The following is a 15709-nucleotide window of genomic DNA, read 5'->3' as shown; positions in this document are numbered from 1 at the left end:
GAGGAATACGACAACTGTAGCCAAATTCCTTGACACGTCTGTGTGTGGTGGCTCTTGATGCCTTGACCCCAGCCTCAGTCCATTCCTTGTGAAGTTCACCCAAATTCTTGAATCGATTTTGCTTGACAATCCTCATAAGGCTGCAGTTCTCTCGGTTGGTTGTGCATCTTTTTCTTCCACACTTTTTCCTTCCACTCAACTTTCTGTTAACATGCTTGGATACAGCACTCTGTGAACAGCCAGCTTCTTTGGCAATGAATGTTTGTGGCTTACCCACCTTGTGAAGGGTGTCAGTGATTGTCTTCTGGACAACTGTCAGAGCAGCAGTCTTCCCCATGATTTTGTAGCCTAGTGAACCAAACTGAGAGACCATTTTGAAGGCTCAGGAAACCTTTGCAGGTGTTTTGAGTTGATTAGCTGATTGGCATGTCACCATATTCTAATTTTTTGAGATAGTGAATTGGTGGGTTTTTGTTAAATGTGAGCCAAAATCATCACAATTAAAAGAACCAAAGACTTAAACTACTTCAGTATGTGTGCATTAAATACTTGTTGCTGTATTGTTTGTGCACTGGAAGCTTCTGTCACCAAGACAAATTCCATGTATGTGTAAACATACTTGGCAATAAAGATAATTCTGATTCTGAAATAAGAAAAACAAAAAAAAAATTCCCCATGTGGGAAATTCTCAGCATAGAAATCATAACAAACATAGGATACAGTAGCGTATATAAAATAACATCTTTTCAATAAATGTATTCTGAATATTAACAGCCCACTACATTACATAAATCGCTTGCATATGCAAGTAATGTTTTTGCTAAGTGACTAAAACATGTCAGGTGTTAGCCACTAGCTAGTAAATATTATCCTTCAACTCGCCAGTGATTGTGAGTTGTGTTGTGGCGAAGAAGATGCTTTTACTGAGCAGGTGGTTAAGAAGCTGAATTCAGCCTCGTCTTTCCCTGCATGCTGTTTCTCATGAGTGCACAGGAAAATGCGTTTGTCTCATTCAGTTGAACTCAGAGCGTCTCATGGAACCGCACCCTGGATGTCACCCAGAGCAGCTCTCTTGAGAGCGCATGAAGATGAACCACTTCTCAAGCACTCTGATGTGCGCACCATATATACTCAGCGAGTATTGACGCTGACTACCACCCCTGGAGTCGCGAGTTCGAATCCATGGTGTGCTGAGTGACTCCAACCAGATCTCCTAAGCAACCAAATTGGCCCGGTTGCTAGGGAGGGTAGAGTCACATAGGGTAACCTCCTCATGGTCACTATAATGTGTGGTCTCACTGTCGGTGGGGCGCGTGGTGACTTGTGCATGGATGCCTCGGAGAATAGCGTGAAGCCTCCACACGCGCTGTGTCTCCGCGGTAACGCGCTCAACAATCCACATGATAAAATGCGCGGATTGATGGTCTCAGACGCAGAGGCGACTGAGATTCGTCCTCCGCCACCCGGATTGAGGCGAGTCACGACACCACTGTGAGGACTTGGAGAGCGCATTTTAGAATTGGGCATTCCAAATTGGGGAGAAAAAGGGGAGAACATTTTTTTTGTTAAATTTATTTTAATTATTTGTTTTAATTACAGATCTCAGTCAAAACCCGGCAACATCAAATCTGTATTAATGCATCATATGTAACAATAATTCAGTGAAGTCTCTGAAACAACTGAGAAATATGTACTCTCTACCTCAGTATTTTTCCTTGCATCTGGATTAATTGGCATGTATGTTTTGTGTTTATAGTAATTAAAAAGGTCTTCAGGATGTCACAGAAGGCTTCATCCACAACGTGCAATTAGGCAAAGAAAAGTGATGTAGCAGTTTCCTTCAGGATCAAAGCACATGCATATTGTGTTCTATTACAGAGAGTGAAGCCCCATTTTTGGGGCTACAGGCAGTGGTGTAGTTTCCAAAAATGTACTGTTATAAACCATTTAGTCTTTGGTTTCATTAAAAATGATCGGAACAAAATTAAGCAGTTATTAACCGGTTACCAGCATTCAAAAATAAAGTTTCACTCCGGAACAATTGAAAGGGGCTTTGTTCCCGTTTTCTTTTAGGTTCTGCAAAAATTTCGTTCATTTTTGTTTTTCGTTTTTTGTTTCTTGAACCGTTTTTAGCCCCTGAGCACAATATTTACTCGTATTAAAAATGTAAAGCCATGAACCGTTTTTAAGCGAACTCTGGAATAGAAATGTATGTCTGCAACATTTAATTGAATGTGAGAGAGAAAGACTGGGCACCATGAAATAATACAAATACAAGAGACAACACATCTCTCTGTTACGTTGTCTCCACTGGCTGCACGCAACGACAAACATACAGCATTATGTCTGGGTAAAAATATTGTTTTTCCAATGCATCGCAATCTTCATTTACATGATTTCGATATCGATCCTATTTTTATGTGAAGGCTTTTCCGGTTTTGTGTTTTTGATGGTAGTTTCACACTTCCAGATAAGACATGAACCACTGTGTGTTCCAAACAGAATAAATCACCCTCTGAAGGCCACTTTGAAGGGAGAACAATCTTGATAGTCATGCTGTAAGATTGCTTTGAATAGAATTTCCAAAAAAAGACTTAAAAAGTGAGTTCCGAATGACACATTTTTGAGCCTCACACCTTTCAGCCCTCCAAAGCTCTCACAGTAGATGGTAAAGTCTTCAAAAGGGAGTAGGGCATAGGGATGATCACTTCTGAATGGAAAGATTTAATTATATAAATATATAGATTGCAGGCGCTGTGATAAGCACAGTGCTCGTTGCTCATAAAATGTGGTGTTTTGAGGGTGTGAGGAAAAGCCTTTTATTCTACATGCCCTTATGTTTACCATTGTTCCTCCATTGTGGCATTTGTAATGCCATAAGCACAGGTAAGACCATGGATGCTGCCTCTTTACCTTGGTAATGAGTAATATGAAATAATATTAGTTAGATATTATAAAAAAAAAAAGTAAAATTAAGTCTTACATATTCTACTTGAGAGATTATTTAATATGAAATTATAAAATTTCTCATAGTTTACCATGATACATTTTTAGCAAGGGTGATGTTCTGTAGTTTAAAAAGTCTTGTAATTGATGTTGAGCCATGGGAAGCGTTGACTCGCCGTTCACACACATGATCCGCTCTGAGTTATCCTGCGGCGAGCCCGGTTAATGCCCGTGTCCATGCTTCCTCCATAGACAGGATAGCGCAGAGAGGATCACTTGCGCACTTGGTTCTGTGATGACACTCATGTAAATCTAGGCTTCAGTCTACCCGCAATAATCTGTGTTTTAGGAGAAACTCATGTTTAACACGTGTTAAGCACTGCACGCCAGATGAAAATCATTGAATTTCCACCAAACAATTTTCAATGCAGGAAAGTAAAAGTATAGAAATTACCATGTTTATTTCCTATCACAATAATCACTTAAATTGTGTTTCTCATACAGGTTGTGCATGTGGACTTTGATCCAATGGCAGCTCATGAGAACCGAGTGGAACCAAAACCAGAACCATTTGGAGCATATCACAGTCCTTTACTAGTCTTTAAATCATACAGGTCTGACGATTGATTCACTCTGACCTCATTAACAATGTTCACTATCATCAATCCAGTTCATTTGTTTTATTCACATGCACTTTAAACGTTCAGGTTCAGCCCATATTACCGGACTAAAGAGAAACTTTCCCTGCGCTCAGTGACCTGCAGCAATGCCATCGAGCCAAAGAAGTGTTTCTGTCGCTTTGATCTAACGGGCACGTGTAACGATGACAACTGTCCAAGGTACATCTGGACACCATCTCACTGTATGAAGGTTTACTGTGTTTTTACTCTTATCACTGTTACTGATGTGTGTGTTTCAGGCAGCACATGAGGAACTGCACACTGACTGAGAGTCAGTTCTTTCAAGATATCCTTTCCTACAGCCTGCCTCTGATTGGCTGCCCGGAGACCAGCAGCACCAGTGACATCAGAAGCGCCACAGGTAACGTCACGTCATGTGATGCCTCTGGGTAAGGGCTGTGTATTTTACTATGTAAACTAGTCTCAATACATGTTTGCAAACGTTGTGCTACTTTAAACTTGACAATGCATCTTAAAAACACAATGCTCATGGCGCGAGACTCAAAAAAAAAAAACATTTAAATGTGATGCAGGGGTCAGAGGTGTCCGTCTAGCACAGAGTTTCTCAATCACTGGGATCATTGTCTACTGGGTCGTAAGATCTGTTCTGTCATGAGTACAAATTACCAATTAGAAGTAAACTGCTCATTTGCATTGTTTGGGACAACAGTGACCTCTATTGTCCAATCGTGTCAAAATTGCCAGGTTTACGTAAACAGTTGCAAATAAGAGGCTGTAATTTTCTTACGTAATTTATTATCTGTCCAATCTCAATAATTCATCAGTGCCACGAACAGTTCTTTTTGGACAAGGTCCTGCTCTCTCTACATAGCATTGCATGTGCTAGCTCCATGCATACGTTATCATTCTAGACTAAATGCAACCCAGTCTGTTGGAAAAATGCATCCTTTTTTTAAAAGAAAACATGAAGGCGATATCATCATTTCGAGCGGCAGTCTCAAGTGGCACACTAACGAGAGAAAAAAACAATTTTTGTCATAGTTTGCTTAATGACTGTAAATGTTTGTGTATTCAGGAAATTAATTAGGCTATAAATATAATGTTGTATTATAAGCAAATAAACATAAATAGATTAATAAAAATACCTATTAATTTATTTTTCCCCGTAGGGGTCATGGATGACTGGCGTTCTAAAAAAGGGGGTCACAGGTTGAGAAACCCTGTTCTACATGTGTACAGAGATTAACAATTCGATAATAGTGCAGAACGTGTTCTGTTTGTCAATGTGGGGCTTTTCACAATAAACATTAAAGTATGTGATTGTAATGAACTGAATTTGATTAAAATGTGAAATCGTTTGGCTGCTCTAATAATAACCTACAACAGAGGAGCTAGTGTTTATTTTCTGACCCTCCTGTTTCCAGAAAAATACATGAAGAAACTGTTTGGGGCAAATAAGGATCGTATGGGAACAGACCAGAAGGCCGTTCTGCTCGTGAGCAAAGTCAACGAGAGTTTGAGACACAGTGAGTTCTCGCTGTGCAGTGTTTCTATTTTAACGAGTTCAGTTTGGACTGGAGCTGATGGTTCATTCTGTCTCTCAGTTCCTCCATTTACCACATGTAAAGCTCAGAGGAGATGGAGACCTGAAGCTCAGAGAGAGAAGACAGATGATCAGAAAAATGAAGATCAGACCTCAGTGGATGTCACTGTTCCTGTACGACACGGTCAGAATCACATCATCACAATACAGGGCTCATGACACCATCAATTCAGTGGATGCGTTTGGATTGTATTGTTTTTCTGTCTGTCAGATGTTGGTGTGCAGAAGCGTTGGTTGTCCGCTGATATCTGCGTCACTCAGGATGATAAGAGATATTTTGACAGTGAGACTGATAACATCAGTAACCTAGAGACCAGTGTGTTGGAGAGCCCGAACGACGTGCAGCTGTGGATCAAACTGGCCTTCAAATACCTCAACCAGAAGGACATGTGAGTCTAGAGCTCTCACCATTATCACATTTTCACTGACAATTGTGGTTGATGATTTTGACTTGAGAACATAAATGTACTACTCTTTATATAAATGGCATGAATAAAAGGATTATTATTAATAAAAAATAATTAAACCTCCAATGAATCGAAAATGTAATTTACTTGATTTGTGTAGATACGTGGTTCATGTATTCAACATGTTAGTGATAACAATAGTAGTATACAGAAAATAAAACAGAAACAGTGGCAGCCCCAAGACATCCCATACAACCCCACGTAAAAACAATAATAATAGTTTGGGACAGTTGGATGTGATGTTTCTTTGTTATTATTTAAAATGTCATGAATTTGACTAAGGGCAAAACAAAAGGAGCAGGTGAAGATATTCTTCTCAAAATGTGCCAGAATTCTTCATATATGTTTTAAAAATTTATTTTATTGACGTGTTATAAGCACTAATATTAGATATATGTAGTGCTTTTTAGTGTTGCTGAGAAATGATGCATCAGCTGAAAAGGATCATTCTGAAATGCAGATTAGTGCACACTTTTTTTTTTTTCACGGACACCACACCTCGTCTGACTGTCGGTGTGTCTCTTTCTGTCTGTCCACAGCTCTGTGTCAGAGTGTCTGGATGCAGCGTTGAACACACTGTCTCGAGCTCTGGAGGACAACCGCAAGCATGCAGAGGTGTGGTGTCACTATCTGACGCTGTTCTCACGGCGAGGCAGCAGAGAGGAAGTTCAGGAGATGTGTGAGATGGCTGTGGAGCACGCGCCGCACTATGACATCTGGTGGACTGTGAGTCTCAGAGCTGTCTGTCTGTCTGTCTGAGAAGCTGTTGTCTTCAAACATTTGAGCTCATGAAGAACTATAAATGTTTGTTACAGTACATGAGTGTGGAGAGCAGTTTCGAGGGTAAAGATTACGTGTGTGGCCGTCTGATTTCACACCTGCTGGAGACACAGTCACATGATATCAGATCGGATGTGCACTCGTTTCAGCTGCTGGAGTCGGTGATGTTTCGAGTTCAGCTCAGTGTGTTTACAGGCCGACTGCACAACGCTCTCAACATACTCAAGGTCTGCAATGAACACTGTTATAAAACTATCAAGTAACATGCCCTGGAATGGATTTGATACTGTACATTAAACAAAATATTTTCAGTCAAAACGATAAACTTTTAAAATATTTTATAGTTGTCAGTACTTAAAAAAATAAATTAAAAAAATTAAAAAAAACTGCCATTTTCACTTTATAGTTTTATGACATTTTTATGAAACTAATCTTACTTGCAGAAATCTAACCTGTCTGTTTCCAGTGTCCTGATTTTATTTTTATTGATAAATGCAGAGCTCTACAATGCAAGTGTATGTGGAAAATTATTTGGGCGCACCTTTGCAAGTGACATTCAACACCTGATCAAAACAGATGAAAACATCAGTCTAAATATTCTGTCCCATCATCACATTATTGTTCTAGCAAAGACCACGCTGTCAAACGCAACTCCTCACATGCCCACAAAATGGTGCTTCATCACACTCGTAGTAAAAACATTCAGTTGGTGAACTGGATAATTAATACATTGCAAAGAGGGTTGCAAATATCAGAAATATCGCTAGTTACGTATGTAACTGTGGTTCTGTGAATTCCAGATGACTGCCAGAGGCCACTAGTGGATAATTGCAGCGCCAGCCAGATAGGTCGAGAAAATATAACAAAGTCACGTCGTGATGCAGACTGAGCTGCAAGGATATAAACCGCAGCAGTTTGGTGCCCAGCCTCGGAATGTTTTCTCGTGCATTCTTAATGACAAGGAACTCTGGCGGTAATCCGGAATTAACAGAACCACAGTTACATATGTAACTAGCCTTCTGTTTTATTCCTCCTGTCTGCCAGAGGTGGTGCTAAGCACTAGTGGATGACACATACCAACACATTCATGAGAAATGTCACCTGCCTGAAATCATCAAGGTCACTCCAGAAGAACTGCATAGCTCACAGCATGGAAAGCAGCCTCATTAACCTTGTAGAACCATGCAAAGGTGCTTGGAGAACGTAGCAACCACACAGACATCTGCCAAGGAAACTCCCCGAAGAGCAGCCCAAGATGAAGAGACATCCCTGGTAGAATGGCAAGTAACACCCTCTAGTAAGGGTTGTTGAGCCTTATCATATGCTAATTTTATCACCTCCACAATCTAGCACGACAGTCTTTGTTTGGACAAATGCAAAACCTTACGTACACCTCCATGACAGACAAATAACTGATCCGTCTGCCTGAATGAATTGGTAGAATTTACATAAAACCTTAAAGCGCATACAAGACACAGGAGATGAGCCCTCACATCAGTATCGGATTGAGATGAGGGCAGCTGAAAAGCAGCCTGATTAATGGACTGATTCACAAATTGCGGCAAAAGGACTTTTGGAAGAAAGGTTGGATTAGGATGAAAAATAACCCCTGAATCCTCTGGCAACCTGCGCAAGCACAACTCATAGACAGCGTATGGAGCTCACCAACACGTTTAGTGGAACCAACCGGCAGCAGAAATGCTGCTTTCAAAGACATCCACTTAAGATCTGCACCCAATGGTTCGAATAATAGTGCACTAAGGAATTCTAGCACAAGTAGCAAGTCCCGAACAGGAAAAGTGTTCACACGAACCGGCTTTAAACGCCTTGCTCCCTTCAGAAAATTGCAAACAAGGCTATGAGACCCCAAAGATGAACCACCAACTGGGGCATGATGTGCAGATATGGCAGCGATATGCACCTTTAAAGCAGCTTTGTTGTCATCCAATAGATATTGCAAGAAGCTCAAGACCTTCGGCACAGTACAGTGGACAAGATCAAATCCCTGATCCCCACACCATGTAGAGAATATTCTCCAACAAGCAGCATAAGGCTGTCACGTTGAAGTAGCTCCGTTATTATCAATGGTATGGATTACTGCCGGCTCACAATCCGCTAATAGTGGAATAATCACACCATCTTTTTCCAGAGCAGCCTGTATTTCTCCTGAGGTTACCTGTGGGTTTTTCTTTGTATCCCGAACAATTCCTCTGGCAGTTGTGGCTGAAAAATGTCTTGGTCTACCTGACCTTGGCATCAAGAGATCCCCGAATTTTCCACTTCTTAATAAGTGATTGAACAGTACTGACTGGCATTTTCAAGGCTTTGGATATCTTTTTATATCCTTTTCCATCTTTATAAAGTTCCATTACCTTGTTACGCAGGTCTTTTGACAGTTCTTTTCTGCTCCCCATGGATCAGTATCTAGCCTGCTCAGTGCATCCACGTGAGAGCTAACAAACTCATTGACTATTTATACACAGACACTAATTGCAATTTAAAAAGCCACAGGTGTGGGAAATTAACCTTTAATTGGCATTTAAACCTGTGTGTGTCACCTTGTGTGTCTGTAACAAGGCCAAACATTCAAGGGTATGTAAACTTTTGATCAGGACCATTTGGGTGATTTCTGTTATCATTATGATTTAAAAAGGAGCCAAACAACTATGTGATAATTGGCTTCATATGATCACTATCCTTAAATAAAAGACAGTTTTTTGCAAGATCAGTCATATTTTCAAAATCAATGCCAAAATTTCACAATTTCTGCCAGGGTATGCAAACTTTTGAGCACAACTGTAAATAAAAATAAGTACTGTATGTTTGGTATCAGTCAAATGCTGACCATTAAAATAAAGAATAAATAGAAATAAAATAAATAGCTAAATAAACATCAGTATTACTGTTTAGTATCAGTCAAATGCTGACCATTAAAATAAAGAATACATAAAAATAAAATAAATAGTTAAATAAACATCAGTATTGAATCAGTCAAATGCTGACTATTTTAATACTGCCAGTCAATTGGGGGCAGGTTGTAAAACAAGAAGCATTTACACCTGCTGAGTCAAGAGATAAACAGTGGCAGCGGTGTTACACCGTATTCTTCTATGCAAGTTCAGGGGAAACTTTCAACGGTGGAAAACCAGACTTTTAAATATTACATTTTGTAAATGCAACGACTGGAATTGTTCGGTTGAAGGGGGTACCAAACTGTGAATCCTGAACAAAACAGTTTGGTGAATACATGTTTACACATTAGCTTCCACTCAGCTAACAAGCAATGAAAGTAGCAACATGGCTAGCTAGTTAGCTGTTAGCTTGTTGTCACGGAGAGTAAAAGATGGACGTTGTTTATTTAATTTACAGCATTGCGTCTCACCAACTCATAGCGTGAAATCAACACTCAGCAGACACAATCCACCACCGCACAGTTGTCTACTGAGCTGCAAAAAGATGCTCTGATATTTACCTTTCAATCTGCTTCATTACTGACTGCACTGACAAACTAGCTGGCTAACAGCAAACAGATGTGATAAACATGAGTGACATGGTTATCAGGGACAGGGTTAACATTATATTAGTTATATTGAAAAGGGGAAATGATGGGATCATTGTTTATTAACTTTCCAGTATGTATTTCACAAACTAGTTAGCAACTTACCGCTTGACACCGCTTAACACTGCACCGCTTAACTCCGCCCTGTCTGCAGAACCACCGTCAGCTCAGCTCTGTAAACAATGGAGTCGGAGTGCGCTTTGCTGGACAAACTAAGTTATGACACCAATTCAAGCATTGTTTTCTGCATTATATGTTCTGAAAAAAGTTTTTATATCTGCGCATATCAGTAAACATATACCAATATATCGGTGAAAGGCTAATATTGGCCGATAATATCCGATAAATCGGTCAGGCACTAATGACAAGTGGAAGTCTGGTGAAAGTCAATTTGGGGAACGTTCCCTTGAAAAGCAGCACATAAGTTATTTTTGCATTAAAAAGTGCTGTTTTCTCACTTTCACTTGGCTAACAGTTCTCTCTTTCTTTCTTTCTTTCTCTCTCTCTCTCTCTCTCTCTTTCTCTCACACACGCACAGGGAAAAAGGGAGAGAGAAGCCGAATAGGCATATACAGTGTACACCACATAAAGATGATTCAGATGAAATCAACACGCTAGGCTTAAATGGGGTTTATTGTTTATAATCTGTAAATATTTTTAAAAATTCGGTAAATGACAATATATTTTCATAAGCTCTGTCCACGTTCTGTTTTTAAACGCAACAGTTTTTTCTGTGTACGTCCTGAAGTGAAATGAAGGTGAAGTAATTTAATGAATATTACTTGAGTCACGCAGATGTTGCTTTGTACCTTCCCAGAATGTCCACTCAACTAACTTAATATAAATGAGTCATGCTTTTATGAGATTCCTTCATTCGTCAGCTGATTAGCGCACTTTTAATGTCCGTGTCAGACAATAATTGCGCAACATAATATTCACAAGCAAAGCTTTTACCTTTGTAGTGTACAATAACACAGGCATCTTGAATAAAGAATGTGCAGTAGTTCACTTGCACCTTATGTAAGATATATATGGGTATAAATGATTTTCATAAATAACATTAACAAGCATTGTAACATTACACAGATTGGGAAGAATTTTAAATGCATTCAAATGAAAGTTCAATGTAATATTCATTTATATTTTAATCTTCTACAGTACTAGTCTGTTAAGAATTATATGTTTTTATTGTTTAATGACAAATGAAGTGTTATCTATATTTTTTTCTTTATTAGATGCTCATAAAGGTGATCTGTCAGGTATGATGTTGTTTACTGCCATCTATAAGGTTAACTGAAAATAAAAATAAAACAAAAACATGAAAAAGGTTCAGCAAAGTGTCCAGTGTAATAGTCAAGGATCAAGTATATTTTTGTTGATGAATTCTGTAGTAATTCTTTATGCCTGCTTGTATATATGCATGTTCTGTTGTGATACATTAATAGTTATACACAAGTCTTTTGAAAACCAAACTCCAACTGTGCCCCAAAAATCTTCACTTACTAACGTGAGTGCTCCTTAGGTGCTGACATTTAAATGTCTGATTTAATGTCTTTCTCTTTTTTCAAAATTTGAAAAATGTTTTCAGTGAAACTGTGATGTGTTATGTCTGTTTTTATGTAGAGCGTGCTGGATTCAGGCTCTGAATCGAGCGTCACAAAGCATTTAACTGTGCCGGATCGGTGTTTGATGTGGCTGTCGTATATTTACATGACTGAATTCAAATATCTGCCGCCGTGTTTGTATGACCCCTCCAACTCCAACCCCTCCCGAATCGTGTGCGCAGATCCGTTTGTCATTCCCTGGGGAACAGACAAACATCAAGATATCCACACACCCACTGACGACATCATCAGTCTGTTTGAAGGTGTGATACCTGTGTGATTCAATCACAGTCAACAGATTATATAGATAAAAGGAAATTCTTATTATATAATGGCTGTATATCAGCCAGCCATTGTTTGTCATTCGAGTCATTCCATTGTGTTGTTGTTGTGTCTGTTTGCTGTAGATGCTTTATCACACTGTACAGATGAGCGTTTGTCCAGCAGTGAACAGATTCAGGCCTGTTTTCCTCTTCACTCAAACCTCATTAATTTGCTCCGTCTGCTGGACAGGTACTGCCTTCATCATGGACTTTGATCATGTGATTATAATGAGTTGATGAAGTGCTGTACTGTTTACATGAGTCACATGTGTTCAGACATCAGGAGGCTGTTGCTCTGTGCGAGCGTTTGCTGGCGGTGTGTCCACTCTACTGCCCCTTGCTGGACATCACCAGTGACCTGCACGTCTCCACTGGACATGCAGATAAAGCTGCTGACATGTGGATGCGCGCTTATCACGAGAGCTCCAGAGACGCGCGTATATTCTACCAGCTAAGCAAGTGTTTGCACACTCAGGTATGATGTCCTGTAATCTTCCAGGGACCTTCTGGTGGACAGAGAAATGGAGCAGTGTTTCCCCTAGGAATTTTTTCAGCAGCAGTACTGTTGTGCGTGCGTCCACAAGCCCGCAATGCCTGACCTGTAGTAATGCATGTTGGTCAACAAATGTATTAAAATGGGTGTCAAACTCAATTTCAGCCTGGGCCACATCAGGGTTTATTTGTGCCCTCAAAGGGCCCTTTGAAAATGTGGCACCAGCACCTGCTTTGGTAGCACCCAAGAATAAGTTGGGTCTCTTTACAGATTCCTTTCAACAGGCTACTACTAATTAAACTACAACCATGTTTGGAATTTCTGTTGGCAAACAAAACAACTTACATTTTCCTACAATCAGAGCATTACAAGCGTACAGATTTTGCACAGATGGAAAACTGATAGCTTGGTCCATCATTATGAAAATGCACCATAGTTCTTCCATAGTAACCATTAGTTTTAACAGTGATATTTGTAATAGTTCATGGTAACCATAGGTAAAACCATGCATGGCTCCTCACTACATAACGCTTGCCAGCCCCAGTCAGCTGTGCGCTTTCTACACTGCAAGAGACCCCACCACACACAAATACATACACTTACAGTAACGTCATCACATAATAACATGCGTCAAACTCGCTTCATTTCAGGCGACCCGCGAGCTCATTTCTGAAACGTAGCATGGCAGGGGATCGCAACGTTTCACTGAACAATCAGTTAGTGCTTTCCTCATGAATATGAGACTTCCCCTGTCATCTCTATGTTTTGGAGTGCATTTTGCTCGCTTCAAAAGTGGAATGAATCAACGCTTCATGGATCAGTTATCAACACAGCTCAATAATGGATAAAGCCACATGAGCGCAGAGCAGGTGCAGTAATTCGCGGACTGGTCTCAACCGAAAAACAGACTATTTTAAATGCATGTGTGAACCAGTGAGATGTGCAGCGGGGATTGCAAAACCCGTTTAAATGTGGTACAGAATTGTCTTTAGCAAAACTCTTATGTCTCATTGATGAAACTAGTTTAAAACAAACAGCCCCCACATTCTAAACGGCACTGACAAAGAAAACAGAAAATAACAAATTAGAAGGCTTTTTAATTCTCAGGTCACAACGCTTCCAAAATTGTACTATAGATTTACTGCAGTAACACTAACTGTACTCTATTATCTATGGTAGTTGTGGCAGAAAAAAATTTCTGTATGTATTAAGACTGCTGTTTTGTCATAACAAAAATGCCATAGTTCTTTATATAGAAACCATAGTTACTAACCATGGGAAACACTGTGGATCAGGGACCCCCTCATACATATTGTTATATTTAAGCTTGGCCACTAATATCATGCATACTGTACCATGTTTATGTATTTACGTACTTTATGTCCCCAATTAAACCTTGCATTAATGTGTTTTTGGTGATCAGCTCACTGAAACCACTTTCGGAGGTGCTCAGGGATGGATTCTGACCACATTCAAAGGTGTAAATGCAAATGCTTTTGTTATTTGGATACAGGGAAAAGGAAGAAAAAACCCTGACTGTCAAAGTGATGGAAAGCATTTGAATTATCCATCAATGTTTCAAAAATTTGCTAAATGATGGAGAATCATCAGTTACCACAGCCTCTGGTGTGATATGCAAGTAGCGTTTTCCATTTTGCACGAGTAACTTTAATTGGATCTCTCTCCGATCACATTGGAGATACGTTTGACTGCAAGGTGTAAATGCAATCCAGCTAAGGAATATCTGGATTTGAAAGCATGTTAATGCAAAGTGTAAATGAGGCCTAGGATGATTGCATGGCAAAGCCATTGAGCTTCTTGTACAAAGTTCTATATTTGTAAAGAATTTTACTTAAAACAGGGTATCTGTTGGGTCATTTAGATTCAAAAGTCTTAAATTTGTTTTACATTTGCCTTCTTATGTCATAAGGTTAAATTAAATTGCTTTTTCGGATATATGTTGCGCACAGTGATTTTGTGTGTCTGCATAGAACTATGTTTTAACTTGACGTCATCCTTTTAATTTAGTCTAACTTAGCAAAAAGAACACATTAGAAGGACCATGACAACATGGAGAAATGTAAGTTCTAAGGAATGGCTGGAGGAAAAGGACTTTGAACTATTTTGAGGGCAACAAACATGGAAGCTTATCGTGTAATCTGTAAAACGTTCTTCAAAATAACGTTGAATGCAGTAAATTCATACATGCAGTCACCAGCCACAAATCCACTGCAAATTGTCAGGAAAAGTCTCTGTCTATGGCACATTTCTGTGCTAGGCTAACCACTGCGCCTAGCCCAAGTAACGTAACTAGAACTTCCAGGGTGGCTGTCATCTCCAGTTTTGCTGAAAAGCCCAGTCACATCAAAGCTCGAAGTTGTGTGAGTGGTTTTTCCTACATTGTCCCTCCACAAGGTACTGTGAGTGACTCTGACTGTTTCCTTAGTCTCTAAATGTAATTCAGCATAAATGTAATTCATCCATATGACTCCAGTGGTTAAATACATGTCTTTAGAAGAGATATGGTAAGTGTGGGTGAAAAAAGGATCTGTCGATTTACAGTAAAAAAGGACTGATGACCGGACGTTCACATTTAGGATTTTCTGGTAGAGAGTAGAATTCAAATTTAGATCTTTCTCCCATAATCTCTTAAGAGAAGTTGAAGTTCCATCTCCCAGACTCTGAATTAGTAGGGAGTAATACACCAATGCCTCATGACCGTTTACAAAAGCAGTAATCACCTCTCCCAGAGTGTCTACCGCTTTAGGAGGGTGTAAACCACTCCCAAAAACAGTACAGAGCAGGTGGCGCAGCTGTAAATACTTACAGAACTGAGATCTAGGAATCCCAAAAAGTTTAACCAAATTTTGAAAGGATCTCAACACTCCATTCTCATACAGGTCACCGAGTGTAGTAACCCCCCTCCCAATCCACTCTGACCAGCAAAAAGGGGACTTGTTGATGCATAGTTTGGGGTTCAGCCATTTGCTCGAGGCAACATTTTAAAAAAATGTCAGAATTAAACAGTCTGGACACTTTAGTCCATACCGAGTTCAAGTGTGAGATAACGGGATGTAACTTAGCTTCTCCGATTAATTTGATAGGCTCTGCGGTGGTGAAATAGGGGCAAGAACTTCCTGTTCTATACAGAACTAGGGAGGGGCTCTCTCAGGTGGAAGCGACCAATGAGCCAAATGTCTGAGACCGAATGCATAATAATAAAATAAAATCTTGGGTAGGCCTAGCCCACCTTTGTCAATCAGCCTATGTAACTTATTGAAATGTAATTTGGG

The 15709-nt window shown here is 39.7% G+C and overlaps 1 protein-coding gene across 5 annotated transcripts in view; it reads left to right on the top strand.

Annotated features, from left to right (window-relative positions):
* Positions 1–15709, top strand: part of LOC127437222 (zinc finger C3H1 domain-containing protein-like) — an 86572-nt gene that overhangs the window by 55670 nt on the left and 15193 nt on the right. For all 5 annotated transcript variants that reach the window (XM_051692022.1, XM_051692021.1, XM_051692020.1 and 2 more), the window contains 11 exons: positions 3451–3560; positions 3654–3785; positions 3866–3987; positions 5012–5113; positions 5192–5314; positions 5402–5579; positions 6197–6383; positions 6473–6664; positions 11620–11863; positions 12008–12113; positions 12200–12398. In XM_051692022.1, coding sequence (XP_051547982.1) covers positions 3451–3560; positions 3654–3785; positions 3866–3987; positions 5012–5113; positions 5192–5314; positions 5402–5579; positions 6197–6383; positions 6473–6664; positions 11620–11863; positions 12008–12113; positions 12200–12398 — 1695 coding nt within the window. The remainder of the gene's footprint in view (positions 1–3450; positions 3561–3653; positions 3786–3865; positions 3988–5011; positions 5114–5191; positions 5315–5401; positions 5580–6196; positions 6384–6472; positions 6665–11619; positions 11864–12007; positions 12114–12199; positions 12399–15709) is intronic.

The sequence above is a fragment of the Myxocyprinus asiaticus genome, chromosome 48, assembly GCF_019703515.2.
Source record: "Myxocyprinus asiaticus isolate MX2 ecotype Aquarium Trade chromosome 48, UBuf_Myxa_2, whole genome shotgun sequence".
Lineage (NCBI taxonomy): Eukaryota > Metazoa > Chordata > Actinopteri > Cypriniformes > Catostomidae > Myxocyprinus > Myxocyprinus asiaticus.
Note: the sequence above shows the minus strand (reverse complement) of the source record. Positions and strands in the feature narration are given on the sequence as shown.